General features: G+C 45.3%; 1 protein-coding gene across 2 annotated transcripts in view; it reads left to right on the forward strand.

The window, feature by feature from the left end:
• atp8b1 (ATPase phospholipid transporting 8B1) overlaps window positions 1-17,667 on the forward strand; it is a 225,627-nt gene that overhangs the window by 155,340 nt on the left and 52,620 nt on the right. For both annotated transcript variants that reach the window (XM_085974400.1, XM_085974407.1), the window contains exons 5-9: window positions 1,158-1,256; window positions 9,275-9,336; window positions 11,640-11,712; window positions 13,153-13,223; window positions 15,035-15,117. In XM_085974400.1, the coding sequence (XP_085830526.1) occupies window positions 1,158-1,256; window positions 9,275-9,336; window positions 11,640-11,712; window positions 13,153-13,223; window positions 15,035-15,117 (388 nt within the window). The remainder of the gene's footprint in view (window positions 1-1,157; window positions 1,257-9,274; window positions 9,337-11,639; window positions 11,713-13,152; window positions 13,224-15,034; window positions 15,118-17,667) is intronic.

The following is a 17,667-nucleotide window of genomic DNA, read 5'->3' on the forward strand; positions in this document are numbered from 1 at the left end:
ATTTTGTTTTATGGAAAGCAAATATTTAATGTAAATCTGAGGCAGTGAGGCATGTCAAACATGGCAGGCTTTCTTCAAAAAAAAACACTGGGTATTCTCTGCTGTTTCACAGATTGTCATGGTCAATAAATTGAACTATTCTGAAGTAAAAACAGAATGTTGGAAATAGACAGCATAGCAATCAGCATCTGGAAGGGAAAGCTAAGTGAATGTTTCAGGTGAGTTCTGATGAGGGCCATCATCTGAAACAATAACCTATCTTTTTACTTTACAGCTATTGATTTGATGTGCTGTGTATTTCCAGGAATTTGTTTTTTTATTTCGGGTTCCCAGTACTTGCAGTTTTACTTCTTTGATGTGCAATTCTCAGAAGTCATTTGATTTCTTCCTCAGAAGTTGAGTGTTGAACTGGGCGAGGGGAAATCTGAATTGGTTTGTTTAAAGGCATTAGCTGCAGTGATGCACCAGTGGAAAAATTAACAGCCTGTTTTATGAGTTGGAACAGAATGGAACCGTGTGCACATGTGATACCTGACATCTGACATGATTCTCTGACTATATAAGCTGTGTCTTTAGGCATTTCTCCACTTCACCTGAAGAAGGAGCAGCGCTCCGAAAGCTTGTGATTTCAAATAAAGCTGTTGGACTATAACCTGGTGTTGTGTGACTTTTTACATTTGACAGGGTAGATGCAGAGATATTTCCCCTCGTGGGGGAATCTAGAACTAGGGGGCAGAGTTTCAGAATAAGGGACACCCATTTAAAACCGAGATGAGGAGGAATTTCTTCTGAGGGTCGTGAATCTTTGGAACTCTCTTCCCCAGAGAGCTGTGGAGGCTGGGTCATTGAATATATTTAAGGTGGAGATAGACAGATTTTTGAAAGGTAAGGGAGTCGAGGGTATTGGGGAGCGGGCAGGGAAGTGGAGTTGAGGCTAAGATCAGATCAACCATGATCTTATTGAATGGCAAAGCAGGCTTAAGGGGCCAATTGACCTCCTCCTGCTCCTACTTTCTGTAATCTTTAATAAAAAAAAATAAAAAAAAAAATAGCAGGAATCAAAGGATTTCCTGAACCTTGAAAATTATTTTATCATCTAATTCATTGAGGTTCAGCTTTTATAAGAAATTTTTTTTTTTTAAATCTTTTCTCTCTAGGCCATTCCACAGATTTCAACCTTGGCTTGGTACACTACATTCGTGCCTTTGTTAGTGGTGCTGGGAATAACCGCAATAAAGGACCTTATCGATGATGTTGTAAGCATTTATTTTATTTTTGTCTATCCACACGCTCTTTGGAAAAAAAAAATCAGCTAATAACCTTGAACCTTCTGTTTACTGTATCTAGAATACAGCAAAACCACCCGAGCACGTTCTGAAAGCTGGCGAGAAGCTATACAACTTGAGAGGAGTGAAAGATTTCCAATGAAAGCACCGCAGAAAACTGGTGCCATCTGCCTGTCAAGATTGTTATAGCTGGCGCTTTAGCAGCAATGTCTTTGCAGGCATTAATAAATAAATAGTCATCGTCATGCATTTCTATCAGCCACCGTATATATTGTATGAGTGTGCAGCAGTTTTAGTAACTGCAGCAAAACTGCAGTGACTTTGCATCATGGATTCTTTAAAAAGTGTTCCATGTGATGAGAATCAGCTGGTTCTCAACTGAACCACTGCATGTGGCTCCTAACTCCAGAGTAACGCCATGGGACTGATTAACATGGTCACAGCACCAGTGTTCCCTCGAAGCTGCCCGCGGGCATGGCTGTGCAGCAATCGGGAAGGTACCGTGTAGGCCGCTCACAAGCTGTTCTCTAAGATACCGCGCAGCAAATTTAAAGATACCGTGCACAAAAAAAATTGAGGGAATATTGTACAGCACAGTGGAAATGTTGATCCTTGGCGCTTTGTGCATCTGCACACAAATGAGCTGACCTTGCCCAATAACACAATGCCAACAACAACTTGCATTTATATAGCGCCTTTAATGTAGTAAAATGTAAAATGGCGGATGGGATGGAGTCGGGTGATGTTACGGAGGTGGAAGTAGATGGTCTTGGTGATGGAGCGGATGTGTGGTTGGAAGCTCATCTCGGGGTCAAATACGACACCCAAGGTTGCGAACGTTCTGGTTCAGACAGTTGCTAGGGAGAGGGATAGTTGGTGGCTAAGGAACAGAGTTTGTGATGAGGGACCCAAGACAATGGCTTCAGTCTTCCCAATATTTAATTGGAGGATTAAATATTGGAAAAACCGAAGCCATTGCCTTTGTCCCCACCAGTACTGATGTCTGACGAACAGTGTGACAAATCGGAGACAATGGAGAGGTCGAGAGACGTGGTGGTGAAGTAGAGCTGGGTGTGCTCAGCGTGCATGTGGCCCCCTGACATTGTTTTCGGACGTTTAGCTCATGTAAATATGTTTTCTGGTGTTCCCAATGCTTTGGTCATAATTTGCATGAACACCAGGGGTTGTGGGGTCTGGAATTTTTGGTGCAAGCAGAGCTGAGGGGGTGCAGGGGAAAAATAGCCAAATTGTGAGCATGTTTTAAAGGGGAATGTAGACTGAAAAAACTTTAAATCACAAATGAGGGCATATTGCGGAGGTTTTGAAGCTCCAGGTAGATTTGTCTCCTGGTTGACTACTTTCATCTGAGGGTTCTGACTGAATTGGCCCAAACGCTCGTGAGTCGTCTGCGGATCTTTTTGAGTCACTGGACTCGGGCCAAATCCCAAAGGATCGTTAAACAGCAAATGTGACTCCCATCTTCAAAAAAGTGTGTTTTTTTTTAAGGATAGATTTAAAGAGGTGGATGAGGATTTTAAGGTTGATGCCCTGGGTGAGGAAGGGAAAAGTGGGAGTCAATGGAGCTGGCAAAGAAAGGGATGATTGGTGGACAGAGTTGTGGGTGAGTTGGAGTTTGAGGATCGAGTTTAGGAAGTCAGCAAGGAGGGCATTGGGGCGGGGGGAATGGAGCCCGAGTTAACAAGGGCATTGATGTAGGTTTCACATGGAGTGAGGATAAAGTAGGGACAGAGCTGGATGATGTAATGGAGGGTGATCTTGCTGATGGACTGGATGTGGGGTTAGATAGGTGTATCGACCGTCTAGGATTGTCCTGGAGTTTTCAGGAATTAACGGTTAATCTCCTGGACACTGCTGCGAGCAACCCAGGAGAAAAAAACATTAGGCATTTGTTACGTCCGTGTAATAATAAGAAAAGGACTGCAGAGAACGGTACAACGGGTGTTTATTCAACGTGGTTCAAACTGCAACTGAAACAACAGATTACTACTCAGCGTTATATACAGGTGTGGTCACTGCCGGTACTACAGTATACATGAGCTGTAGAAAGTAGTTCCCCCCTTCAAGGTACATACATTACAATTCCTCCCCTTAGATTAACAGTACCATAACACTCATTTAACAATTAAATATCAAACTAATTACAATTAACACTTTTAACATGCAACATTAGCTGAAAATAGTCTATTTATAAATTCAGTCTTTGGGGAGGCTTCCTGATCCTTTCTGGATAGTGCCTTTCCCGAGTGTCTTGTTCTTGGTGCGGAGGCAATTCTGGCCCCCTGTTGTCGGTTGGTTCATCAGCTTCCGATGTTACTGTTTCTGGGGTAGATGCTACCTGTACGTCGGGTTCATCACCAGGTACGTATGGCCGAGACATGGGGTTGACTCGTTCCTGTGACTCTAGGATCTGGTCAGCATGGCGTCTCACAATGTTCTCCCCAACATCCACTGTGTACATTAGTGGCCCCTGCTGTGTGCATATCGTTCCTGGTTGCCATTTCTCTGTTCGGTAGTCGCGGGCCAAGACTGGTTGCCCTACATTGAAGCTCCTTGTCGGCTTCTCATTGATGTGCTGGAATTGCTTACTCTCAACATCTCTTCGTACATTTGGTCTGAGCAAATCCAGACGAGATCTCAACCTTCGGTTAAAGAACATCATGGCCGGGGCCTGGTTGGTGACTGCATGTGTCGCATTTCTGTAGGCTAACAGGAAATTGTCCACCTTATGCTGCAGTGGAATGTCGTCATCGCACATGGCCTTTATTGCTTTTTTAAAGGTTTGTACGAACCTCTCAGCCAATCCATTTGTGGCTGGATGATACGGGGTGGATGTGTAATGCCTTACCCCATTCCTTTTCATAAATCTTCGAAACTCTTCGGACACAAACTGTGGTCCGTTATCAGAGCAAATCTGCTCTGGCAAGCCGTTCCTGGCAAAAATGGTCCGTAGGACTGCAATAGTTTTCTCCGTGGTGGTGGAGGACATTTTGATCACCTCAGGCCATTTCGAGTGCGCATCCACGGCTATTAAGAACATTGAGTCCATGAATGGACCAGCAAAATCAATATGCACCCGTTGCCATGGAGATGAGGGCCACTCCCATGGGTGTAGAGGGGCATGTGGTGGTGCATTTTGGACCTTCTGGCATCCTGAGCAGCTCTTTGTCAGGTCCTCGATTTGCTGATCGATCCCCGGCCACCACACAAGCCCTAGCAAGTCTTTTCATTTTCACCCCTCCCAGATGACCTTCGTGAAGCTCATTGAGCACTCTCTCCCTTAACTTGGGTGGAATTACCACTCGGGATCCACACATCAAGGTCCCCTGGCATACTGACAGCTGTTCTCTTCTGGATGAGAATGCTGGCGACAGTGAGTCGCCATGTGCTGGCCATCCCTTCACCGTCAAATCATATACCCGAGACAGCGTCGGGTCATTTCGGGTCTCCTTCTCTATACCAGCGTTAGTTACTGGCAAGCATTCAATTATAGTCGAATGAAATATTTCGACAGGATCCACTGCTGGTGCTTCCTCCGCAGTAGGCAGTGGCAGGTGTGATAGCCCATCAGCGTTTCCATGCTGTTTCGTGCCCTTATACTCGATTTCATATTGGTGCGCCCCTAGAAAAAGGGACCATCTTTGTAGCCGTTGCGCAGTCATCACCGGAACGCCCTTCTTTGGATTAAAGATGGAGACAAGTGGTTGGTGGTCAGTCAGCAAGGTGAACTTCTGCCCGTGCAGATAGTGATCGAACTTTTTCACTCCCCACACTAGGCTGAGGGCCTCCCTGTCAATCTGGGCGTAGTTACGCTCGGCTGAGGTTAGTGACCGAGACGCAAAGGCTACTGGCCTCTCCGAGCCGTCCGGGAATTTGTGCGACAGCACCGCTCCAGTGCCATAGGGTGATGCATCACACGCCAACCGAATTGGTAGTGCTGGGTTGAAATGAGCCAACACCTCTTTTGATGTGATCAATGCCTTGCTCTTCTGGAAAGCTCATTTACATTCGTCACTCCACTTCCATGGTACCCCCGTTTGCAGTAGGGTGTTCAGTGGGTGTAGTACGGTAGACAAATTCAGCAAGAACTTATGGTAGTAGTTCACCAGCCCGAGGAACGACCTCAGTTGTGACACATTTTCCGCTGCTGGAGCCTTGACTACTGCCTCAATCTTTTCAGGGGACTTATGTAACCCCTCTATCAATAACGTGGCCACAATACGAGATCTGCTTCTGGAAAAACTCGCATTTGTAGTGATTAGCTCGGAGCCCATATTCCTTCAATCTAGTGAGCACCTGCTCCAGGTTGGCGAGGTGATCACTTGTCATTTTCGCCTGTAACCAGGATGTCGTCCAAATAACACTGGGTCCCTGGAATCCCTTGCAGGACTTGTTCCATTGCCCTTTGCCAAATAGCCGGAGCTGATGCTACCCCGAACACCAGCCGATTGTATTGGTAGAGACCTTTATGAGGCTTCTTCTACCTCCATTTGCAGGTACGCCTGGGCCAGATCAATCTTAGTGAAGCGTTTCCCTCCAGATAGCGAGGCGAAAATATCCTCAATCTGCGGAAGCGGATATTGTACAGTGTGAAGGACTGGGTTCATTGTCACCTTAAAATCCCCACGGATGCGGACCTTCTTTGGTTCCCCAGGCGTATTACTCAACGACCTCTTCATTACAGGAACAATGGGTGTAGCCCACTCGCTCCAGTCCACTTTGGACAGTACTCCTGAACGTTCCAAACCTTCCAGCTCTGCTTCGACGGCTGGGCGGATCGCATAAGGTATCGGGCTGGCCTTTTTTTAAAAAAAAAAAAAAAAACAACAACTTTGGGCTTGCATTTTCCTCTATTTTGATCATCGCTGTTATGCCTTTTAGTGTTCCGAGTCCCTGCTGGAACACTTCTTGTGCATCAGTTAGCATTTTTGACAGTCGTCCAGGTGTGACGTCATCATCCTTTTTGGCATCTACAGTCAGTGCTTGTATGGAATGCCAATCTAGCTGTATCTTCCGGATCCATTCACGTCCTAGTTGTGGTGGTCCTCCATCTGGCAATACATATAGGTCCATTTTTGGTGTTTCCTTGCCGTTCTATATAACGTTCACCCTTATTTTTCCTTTGGGGTAGACTTTTTGCCCCGTGTACGTCTTCAAGACAATCTCTGTAGCTCTCAAGGGTATATTTGAGAATAGCTGCTTGTAGTCCCTTCGGTTTATGACTGTTAGGGCTGATCCTATGTCCAATTCCATTTTCACTTGGACTCCTGCTATCTTGAGCGTGACCCAGATAGTTTGGTGATCCTTCGTTTTGATCACATTATGTAGTTTCAGACAACCCAGCTCCTTGCTTCCGGAGTCTGTATCACTCTTCTGTTCATCTGAACTACTCTCCGTCACCTTATGTACCTTCTTGTACTTCTCCTGTGGAGATTTCTTGCTGCTGGTTTTCTTCCCAGACCTGCAGACTCTTGCTATGTGTCCTACTTTTCCACACACTCTGCACACTTTGTCCTTGAACCAGCAATCATTATGGTCGTGTGTTCTGCCGCAGCGATAGCACTTCACTGTTCCGTATGACATTTCATTTGTGCCATATTCTTGCGGTCTCCATTGTATCTCTGCAGCACCCCGTGCTGCTGCTTCGTGTGATACTGCAATGCTGAAAGCCTTGTCCAGCGTAAGATCCTTTTCTGATAGAAGCCGTTTCTGGGTTCCTTCACTTTGAAGCCCACACACAAACTTGTCCCTTAAAGCATCTGCGAGTCCCGTTCCAAACTGGCAGTGTTTCGATAGCTTGTGCAGTTCCGTTAAATACTCAGCATTACTTTCATCTTTATGCTGGTTCCTTTTGTGAAACGTAAATCTTTCTGCTATCAGCAGTGGTGTGGGGTTTAAATGGTCCTGTAGGATTGACACTGTTTTCAAAATCCTTTTCTACTGGCTTCTCTGGGGTTACTAGGTTTCATAGTAAGCCATATGTTTTTGCACCCATTGAATTCAACAATACCAGTGCTTTCTTGTCATCTGGCACTTCATTCGCCTTGCAGCATACTTCTATGCGTTCAACATATGTCATCCAATCTTCGACTTCATTGTCGAACGCTGTGATACTGCCACTCTTCTGCATTTTTGGGTGTGGTTAGGCTGGCTTAAAATGGCGTCTCCCGCGCTGCTGCCAACGCTGCTCTCGGCGGTCCTCATGGCAAATGGCGACGCCCTGTGGGTTTCGTGCGCTGCTGCCAACGCCGCTCTCTGCGGTCCTCATGGCAATGGCAGTGCCTCGCGTTTTCCTGCCCGTTGACACTGCTCGGCCCTTGACCACCGGCTGTGCTCTGCTCTTTCTCGCCTCTCTCCCCCGTTGACGCCACTCGGTCCTGAACACTGGCTGCGCCCTGTGCTCTCTGCCCTCCTCTCTCTCCCCCGTCGACGCTGCTCGGCCTTTTTCTGTGCCGCTCGGTCGGGCTCTAGCCCGTCGCTGTCCGGGAAGGGTCTGCGCAGTACCTGTTGCCAGCCCGTTTCACTGGACCACCGTGACTGGAAAGCCAAGCCTGGCTCTCGACAGCCTCCCCTGCGATGCTCAAATCTCCGCTGGATGACTGGGTGGTTGCCCATGGTCGACGCCCGTGCTTCTGGGCTCTGCCTTCTTCCACTCTTCTCCAGGAGCGAATCCCTGGGAGGTGATGCAGAGTTGCAGGTAGGTTCGAACTTGCTCGTCACCACTGTTACGTCCGTGTAATAATAAGAAAAGGACTGCAGAGAACGGTACAACAGGTGTTTACTCAACGTGGTTCAAACTGCAACTGAGACAACAGATTACTACTCAGCGTTATATACAGGTGTGGTCACTGCCGGTACTACAGTATACATGAACTGTAGAAAGTAGTTCCCCCCTTAAAGGTACATGCATTACAGCATTGAGAAAAATTGTGTGCTTTTTCTTCATTTTTCTTTGAACAATTTTGTTCTTTTTAGTTGTAAAAATATTGGAGATGGAAACTGGGCTGGGGCAGTTGGAAGCGAGAGGTTATGTGATGAATCCTCCAGGAATATGTTCAACCAGAGTTGGCAGCCCCGGGTTTGAGGCTAATCTCGGCGCTTTGAGCAGAGCAATGAGGTTATACGCAGTTGGGTTGAGTTTGAGTTGGAAATGAAGCTCGGTGGGTGGGGGAGCAGTGGGATCATTGCCGAAGATCTTTTAGAGAGATTGCTGGTAATGAAATAGTCCTATGGTTAAAGCCAATGATTTGTGGTTTTCAGGGTAAAATTAACAAAATTTTACATATGCTCCAAAAAAAAAAAAAAATGAAAATAGCCTGGGAAAATCCCATGCAATAAAAATGGAATTTGACTTATTCAGTCACCAGATGCCAGTTGTCATAATTATATTCAGGCAGAATGCAACACCTATAAAATTCCATGCAGTTTATTCAGTCAGCAAAAAAGTAAACCTAGATTATCATAATTACATTTCTTTCATGGAAATGAAGTTTGTCTCGACTTATTCTTTCCCTCTCCCTCAATTTTCTCTCCTCCTTTCCAGGAGGTGCTGACTCATGCTGTGGTATGGTTCTTCCAGTTTTGTGTGTACCAGAACAGTGAATATTGGCAAGTTATTTGACAACGGGGGATATTGCAGTCAAGCCTGATTTTCAATTTTCATCTGACACCCGCATATACATTTACCAGTCAGGAGGTGACAATCTGTTCATTGGCCAAGGGTGCCAAGGCCAGTTGTAATGTCCTCCTTCTGCCCTGGTTAAGGTGATCTAATTTCGGACAAATCTGTGATCAAGCCTGGGATTGTTCTGATTGCTATGGCTCAATTTCACACCAGACCGTGCCTTACCAAATGAGTCACCAAGCTACTGCAAAGTTTGTCATGGTACAAAGGGTATAGGAAACTCCCGATTGGAAAAAGGTGCTGCAGTCTACATTGAATAATTTTGCTTTTGTCATGTACATCGTAGGCAAGACACAAGATGGACAAAATTATCAATAATCGGGCGTGTGAAGTCCTACAGGATGGCAGGTATTATTGATTTTTTAACATATTATTCATCGTGTCCGACATGAAAGTTATACACGGTTCATAATCATCTCTTAAATGTCAAAATATTCTGAAAATATTTTCTAGCTTTATTTTATGATTGAGATTGAAGCATTCTGAGAGACCAGATTGTTGGAAGTCTACTAAGGAAAGAGTTTCTCTTATTTACATTCATCGCAGAAAATGAGGCGCGCTTATTCCCAATGGCCCAGAAATTCGGGTCGGGGGCTTCCCGCGGGGGAAACCCCCGACCTACACTTACATATCGCGCTGACATTTGAAGATTGGGCCTGTGTGGATTTCCGGTCTGTGGCCTGGTTCAGCTCCTGGCGCGCTGTGCGTGCGTGATTCAGCGGTGTACTTAGTGCGATGAGCCGGCTGGGATCACGTGAGCACTGGGCAACCAATGGGAGTTTACAAAAGTCCATTCGTGAGTTAGACATAAGACCTGTCAAACTCATTAAACCTCCGGGCGCCCAAAACAGTAATTAAACTTGAAATAAAAGTTTTTTAAAAATCCCACTAATTAAATGAACTATTAATAACTGTAAAAAACTATTTTAAACAATTACTCAAATTTCTGCAAAATTTTTGAAGAAATTGGGTCCAAAAATACACTTACCTTACTGTAAATTCTTTAAAAATAATAAACCTGTGGAAAAAAAATTCTAACTTTAATTATTAGACCACTTACCTTTTTAAAACTAAGTCCTTGCGTCTGCTTTTTTCATTCGTAAAAAGTGGAGGCCTTCACGCACGGACAAACCTGTCAAAAAAAAACGAAGTTCAACGCGTACGCGCTGCCTGAAACGTCGCACAGGAACCGCCTCTTAACCCCTTGGTTCAGAGGAGAGGAAATGCCGGTTTTCCGCGCATGCGCTGTGCATGCTGAAATCCAGCACTTCCAACGGGCCCACGCGTGAGTACCCCGTCCGTACTCACGCGTTGGGACCCGACTTACTGGGTGTCTAAATATTCCCATTCAAATATTTACTAAATCTGAAAAATGACTCTCATGGTTTGCTTTTAGTTGTAGTTTGCTGCCCTCTGGTGCCACAGTGAGAGCTGACAAGAGGTGAGGAAACTCCAGTCCTCACATACATTTTGCAACCCAAGAAATACTGCATAAAACAATTGAGGAATGCTTGCGTCACTTTTTCTAAGGCCGAATAAGTGCCTGGATTGCATTCAGCCCAGTGAAGTTCCTGGCCCAGTAATTCCTGTCACAACGCGTGAGTAAGGACGGGGTACTCACGCGTGTGCCAGGAGGAATTGCCGGTTTTCAGCATGCACAGCGCATGCGCTGAAAACCGGCATTTCCTGTCCTCTGACCCAAGGGGTTAAGAGGCTGAACGCATGTGCGGTATCGGGCAGCGCGTGCGACTTGGATTTCCTGTATTTTTACAGATTTGCGCATGTGTAAAGGCCTCCGGTTTTTACGCATTGAAAAACCACACGTAAGTACTTAGTTTTACAGGTAAGTGGTCTTTTAGTACAATTTAGAATTTTTTTTTCCCACAGGTTTATTATTTTTAAAGAATCTACAGCAAGGTAAGTTTAGTTTTAGACCCTATTTTTTAAAAATTTACTTTTTTCAAAAATTTGATTAATTGTTTAAAATAGTTTTTTAAAGTTATTCATCGTTAATTTAATTATTGGGATGCTTTTTAAAATTTTATTTAAAGTTTAAGTGTTTTGGGGTGCAGTACTTTTCATGAGTTTGACAGTCTTTACTATCAAACTTATGAATGAAGTTTCCCCTCCCCTGATTGGCTGAACAGTGCTCACCTGATCCCAGCCGGCACATCGCACTAACTACGCCGCTGGGTCCGGTTAGCACAGCGCGCCAAGATCAGAACCTGGCCACTGACAGGAAATCCACTGCGGGCCAGGTTTCAGATGTCGGCGCGCCGGGTAAGTGCACATCGGGAGCTTGCACGCGCGGCAAGCCCCCGACCCGAATTACTGCCCCCATGTGTTCTGTGCCGGAGAAAATCCCTTAAAATTGCAATAGCAACTGCCAAGGAAAGAACAGCAGTGCCGCAAAGATGTGGTGACTTTCCTGCTGCAAAAAGAACAAAAAAAGCAAGCAACTGTTCAGCTTACAACAATGCAGAGTTGTAGATCTTCTGTTGCTCTTAAAAGTTGGCACCTAGAGCAAGCAAATATTTTCTGCGTCTATTTCCTGTGAAACAGAACTTTTACTTGAGTTAACTGTTTTCTGAGTCATTTATATCTGTTACTGGTCGACAAAAACAATAAATGAGAGAAATTTCTACACTTAGGTTTAAACCATCAAAATGGAGAAACATGAAAGTTGGAGATATTGTACGCCTACGGAGAGATGATTTTATTCCAGTAAGTTTCAAATTTTGACACCCGATGCACAGATGTAATTTTACGTCAATTGGCCTTGTTAATTGGCTGGCAAGCCCGTAGGGCGGACTTAAGAGAAAGCCAGTGTCCAATGACGTCAGTTGATGACGCGTCATCAGCCGGTTTTCTTAAAGGAGCCGAGCTCTCTTTTTTGACAGATGATTTTTCAGTGTTTGGCAGCATTGAGGTGCTGTAAACACTGCCGATCACTGTACAAAGGTGAGCCCTTGCACCCAGGCTCTCCAGAGACTCTCTCCTTAGGATAAAACAGATGGCAGCTGCAGGTGAGGTTACAGAAGCGATCTGTCACTGGTGAGAGCGGTTTTCCCAATGAGGTGGGGCTACAAAATCTCTCTATACTTTTCCTACAGAAAAGTATAAAGACATTAAAAATGATTTCCCCAACATTTTCTTACCTCCTGAAACTCACTAGTGTACCATTGGATTCTTCACACCACTTCTGCAGCTGTCATCAATGCACAAACCTTACAGTAGACCCGCAGCATGCCACACTTGCCTGGCATGGTGTCTGGATGTTGGGAAGCCCGCAGTCGACCTGGCAAACTTGAAAAAAGCCTCTTAACTGCCTGTTATAGGCAGTTAAGTGCCTATAATCCTCTTCCCGCCATTGGGTGTCGGGTCGCTGCACAAACCGGGGACCCGGCACTTGGGAAGATTGTATGGAGGCGGGTTGACGGCGGGTTCGGGGCCCACTGTCAATCTTTGCAATTTTTGCCAGCAGTCCCGCCTCCAAACCCTCCCCTGCCTCCAAACCCTCCCTCCCCCCCCCCCCCCCCCGAGCGCTGGCAAAATTCCTCCCATAAAGTCATAACAGCACAGAAGGAGGCCATTTGGCCCATCGAGTCCATGCCGGCTCTCTCTAGAGCAATCCAGTCAGTTCCATTCCCCCGCTCTATCCCCGTAGCCCTGCAAGTTTATTTCCCTCAAGTGCCTATCCAGTCTCCCCTTGAAAACATTGAGTGCCTCCGCTTCCACCACTTCCGGCGGCAGCGAGTTCCAGGTCCTCGCCACTCTGCGTAAAACAGTTTTTCCTCACATCCCCCTTGTATCTCTTGCCCAAAACCTTAAATCTGTGTCCCCTAGTCCTTGTACCATCAATTCGTGGGAACAGCCTTTCTCCGTCTAGCCTGTCCAAACCCGTCATAATCTTGTACACCTCCATCAAATCACCCCTCAACCTTCTTTGCTCTAATGAAAACAAATCCAGCTTCTCCAACCTGTCCTTGTAGCTAAGATTCCCCATCCCCAGAACCATCCTGGTAAATCTCCTCTGCACCCTCTCAAGGGCCTTCACATCCTTCCTAAAGTGTGGTGACCAGAATGGAACGCAATTCTCCAGTTGTGGCCTAACCAGTGCTTTATAATTTTTTTAATAAAATTAATTTTTTTCTAATTATTTAGGCTGATATATTACTACTGTCCAGTTCGGAGCCCAACAGTCTTTGTTACGTAGAAACAGCTGAACTTGATGGGTAAGAACTTTCATTTGTAATGAGCCTTTAATTCAGGGGTGGACAGTACTCTACGGAGAATTCTAGGGGGGAGAAATTTTATTCGCAGAAATTTGGGTCGGGGGCTTCCTGCGGGTGTAAGCCCCCGACCTGCATTTAGCTTGCACATCGGCCGTTGCGCTGTGGGCCCCCGTGGAATTCCGATCCTGGGCCTGCTCCAGTTGCCGGCGCACAGTGCTTGTGTATCCCAGGGGCGCAGTTAGTTTGACGCATCCCCTGGGCCCCAAAACATCACTAAATCTTCAGATAATTTTTTTTTTAATCACATTTTTTAAATAAATTATAAATTACATGAAATAACTATTTTAACCAATTTAAATTTTTGAAAAAAATAATGTTATTTTTTGACGGGGCTAAAAATAAACTTACCTTTCTTTAAAGTATTTAAAAATAATAAACCTGTGGGGGGGAAAAATGTTTTAATTTTAATTAATTCACCACTTACCTTGTTAAAAGCAGGCCTTACGCCTGCTTTTTAAATGTGTAACTTCTGGAGACTTACCCTCCCGGAGAAAGCTGTTTAAAAAAAAACATAAGTTTGATTCGACCTCTGAACCCCTGCTTTCAGGGGAACGGAAGTGCCGGTTTCCCGCGCATGCAGGAAACCGGCACTTCCATTGGGCTTACGGGTGAGTACCCCGTGCGTACTCGTCCGTGGAGACCTGAATTTCTGGGCCATTATAGCCCCGTTTGGGGCGATAAATTTTAAAAGTTGTGAAAATTAGCGCCAGGCACTAAGGTTTCTAAGCTTTTTAAAAAAATTCGGATTTACACTTCAGGAAGGAAGTGGAGCGCTAAATCAAACACTCCACTTCCTCCTTGGAGTACAATCGTCAACGGGCGGGGCGGAGACTTCAGCAGTGCTGCACACGGAGCCGTGCAGCACTGCCGTGTTCAAAGGCTCCTTCCCTCCATTAAAGGGAAGGTCCATCGCTGCAGGCTCTGCTGTATAAAAAGTACCTACCTGGACCACTAAGGCAGCCGCGATCCTGCGCGATCAGCCTGGCACTCAAGCAGAGTGTCGGGCTGATCGAAAAAAAAAAAAAAAACTGCAACAAGATAGAATTTATTTTTTTTCCCCACTTACCTTGGCCACCTCGCCTTTAATTATCGCCTCCGAAGTGGCCGGCCACCTAATGCACGCCTCCTGCAGCTCCCTTCTACGATCATTGATTGGCCTACAGAATAGGTGAAGGGCTGTGTCCATTCGATGCCCCTTATCAGGGAGGTTGCTGAATGGTTCACAGAAACCCATCTTTACAGCATTCGCGGGCTAATTTATCTGTTCCTGCTTTGGCCAGGAGGTGCTTACATCATGCTTTGAGAATCTGTATGTCCTGCCTTATCTTAAGCAAGGACAAAAGACCAGCTTATTAGCTTTACAGTTCCTGTCTTATCTGGGTCCTACATTCCTAAGCAAGGATAGGAGACAAACTTACATCCTTCTAGTTTCCACTACTTTTAATTCTAAGAAGTTCTAGTTTCTTCTAACTTTTAATTCTAAGAAGTCACTTTTGTCCCCTTACAAGCACGATTGCCAATTTAGTGTTACTTTGTACCAAATTACCATAAGGAAATAGGTTAAAAGACTCCTAATCTCTCGTGTCCGAAAGTTTCACATAGGAACCTGAGTGTTGACCCTGTGTTCTACATATGGCCCTCTGCTGCGAAATATTGACAATTATTCTTGCAAAATAGAAAATTGACTCACGATTTGAGTTATTTACTACTGCTGTGCTTTGTTAATGGATCTCAATTCATTATGCTTTCAGTGAAACTAACCTGAAGTTTAAAATGTCATTGGAAGTTACAGACAGACTGCTTAAGAAAGAAAAGGATCTGGAATCTTTTGATGGTGAGTGTGTTTACAACAATGTAGTCACACTGGTTGAACGCACAGTTCAAATTTGAAAAGCTGTGTTACTGTCAACAAATCCGTTTGTATTCAATGCCCCGGATTTTGCAGTCAGCTGCGAAGGAACTGTGCTCGCCGTTCATTACACTTGCAGCTGCCCACAGACTTTTCGTGGTCTTTTAAGCAGCAACTTGCGGTTGCTAGAGATCCTTTTCAGCACGGCACCTTCTACAGGGGGTCTGGGACCTGTGTGACAATGGAAAAGCAACTGCGTGTCTCTTCAACCAATCAGATTGAAGAATGCTCAGAGAGACGCGCAGTCTAAACCAGGAAGTATAAATTAGAATATTTAACTCAATGTAAAATTATGTATAGTAAGTGGAAATAATGAGAGGGAAAGAAAGATGGGATTGAGAGAGAAATAGTTGTAGGTATTCGTGTTGACCTCTTGGGACGAATGCCTACTAAATAATTTAGTTCGAGTTCGGATGAATAATCACTAAGTTGTTTATTAACTGGAACTGACGAAATACAATAGGTAAGCTGACTTTACACAGGAGCAATGCGAGATAAGTCTTACCCCGACGGGGACTCCACGAGGACTGAGTCCGTAGTCCTCGGGAGAGCGTGATGACGTCATCACGCTCGGTCGCCTTTTTACGCTCTTCGGGTGTCACGTGACCGCGTCCTGATGGTAGCGCGTTGGCCCACGCTTGGGGCGGCCACGTGACCCGCGCCGATACGTCAGCGCGTTCACCCGGTGCGTAGGCTGGCCGTTGAGGCTGAAGTCGCGGGAGCTGGAGGCCGAGCGGGGGACCGCGTCGCTTATGTCTGGCAGCCGAAGTCGCGGTAGGTCGGGCTGTGCCGGCGGCCGCCCTGGAAACCCGCGTCGGGCCGGCGGCTGCCGCACGTACGTCATGACGTGACGTCAGCGCGCTAGGGCGCATCTTAAAGGGGCAACAGCCCCCACAGGTAAGTTAAAGGGGCAATGGCCCAAACAGTTAAGTAATACACGTACAGTTAGGTTAAAGTGAATTATATACATTATATGTGTAAGGGACACCCGGTGAAACCGCCACATAGTAAAAAAAAAAAAAAAAATTTTTTAAATCTTCAACAATAATTACATTCTGAAGGAATGAGACTCCACACTTGTAAAAGTACAATTTCAGTGCAGGGAGGTTGTTGGGCAGTCCCCTGGGTGGATATGATATAATTGGGATTACGGAGACATGGTTCCAGGGTGACCAAGGCTGGGAATTCAACATCCAGGGGTATTCAATATTCAGGAAGGACAGGCAAAAAAGGAAAAGGCGGTGGGGTAGCATTGCTGGTTAAAGATGAGATTAACACAATAGTAAGGAAGGATATTGGCTCTGATGATGTGGAATCTGTATGGGTAGAGCTGAGAAATACCATTGGGGCCGAAAACGTTAGTGGGAGTTGTATACAGACCCCCAAACAGTAATGCTGAGGTTGGGGATGGCATTAAACGGGAAATTAGAGATCGTGCAATAAGGGCACAGCAGTTATCATGGCTGACTTTAATCTACATATAGATTGGTCTAACCAAATTAGTAAAAATACTGTAGAAGAGGAATTCCTAGAATGTATATGCAATGGTTTCCTGGACCAATATGTCGTGGAACCAACTAGAGATCAGGCCATCTTAGACTGGGTATTATATAATGAGAAAGGATTAATTAGCAATCTTGTTGTGCGAGGCCCCTTGGGGAGGAGCGATCATAATATGATAGAATTCTTCATTTAAGATGGAGAGTGAAGTAGTTGACTCAGAGACTAGGGTCCTGAATTTAAATAAAGGAAACTACGATGGTATGAGGCGCGAGTTGGGTAGGATGGATTGGGGAATGTTACTTAAAAGGTTGATAGTGAATAGGCAAACATTTAAAGATCGCATGGATGAACTACAAAATTTGTTCATCCCTGTTTGGCATAAAATTAAAACAAAAAAGGTGACTCAACATTGGCTAAAAAGAGACATTAGGGATAGCATAAGATCCAAGGAGAGGACATATAAATTTGCCAGAAAAAGCAGCAAACCTGAGGATTGGGAGCAGTTTAGGATTCAGCAAAGGAGGACAAAGGGATTAATTAAGAGGGGGGAAATAGAGTATGAGAGTAAGCTTGCAGAGAACATAAAAACTGACTGTAAAAGCTTCTATAGATATGTGAAGAGAAAAAGATTGGTGAAGTCAAGCGTAGGTCCCTTGCAGTCAGAATCAGGGGAATTTATAATGGGGAACAAAGACATGGCTGACCAATTAAATACATACTTTGGTTCTGCCTTCATAAAGGAGGACACAAAAACTCCCAGAGATGTTGGGGAACCTTGGGTCTAATGAGAGGGAGGGACTGAATGAAATCAGTATTTGTAGGGAAATGGTGTTAGGGGAAATTGACGGGATTGAAGGCCGATAAATCCCCAGGGCCTGATCATCTACATCCTAGGGTACTTAAGGAAGTGGCCCTAGAAATAGTAGACGCATTGCTGGTCATCATCCAAAATTCTATAGACTCTGGAGCAGT

The sequence above is a fragment of the Somniosus microcephalus genome, chromosome 2 (assembly GCF_052327205.1).
Source record: "Somniosus microcephalus isolate GS21.2 chromosome 2, FLI_Smic_1.0, whole genome shotgun sequence".
NCBI lineage: Eukaryota > Metazoa > Chordata > Chondrichthyes > Squaliformes > Somniosidae > Somniosus > Somniosus microcephalus.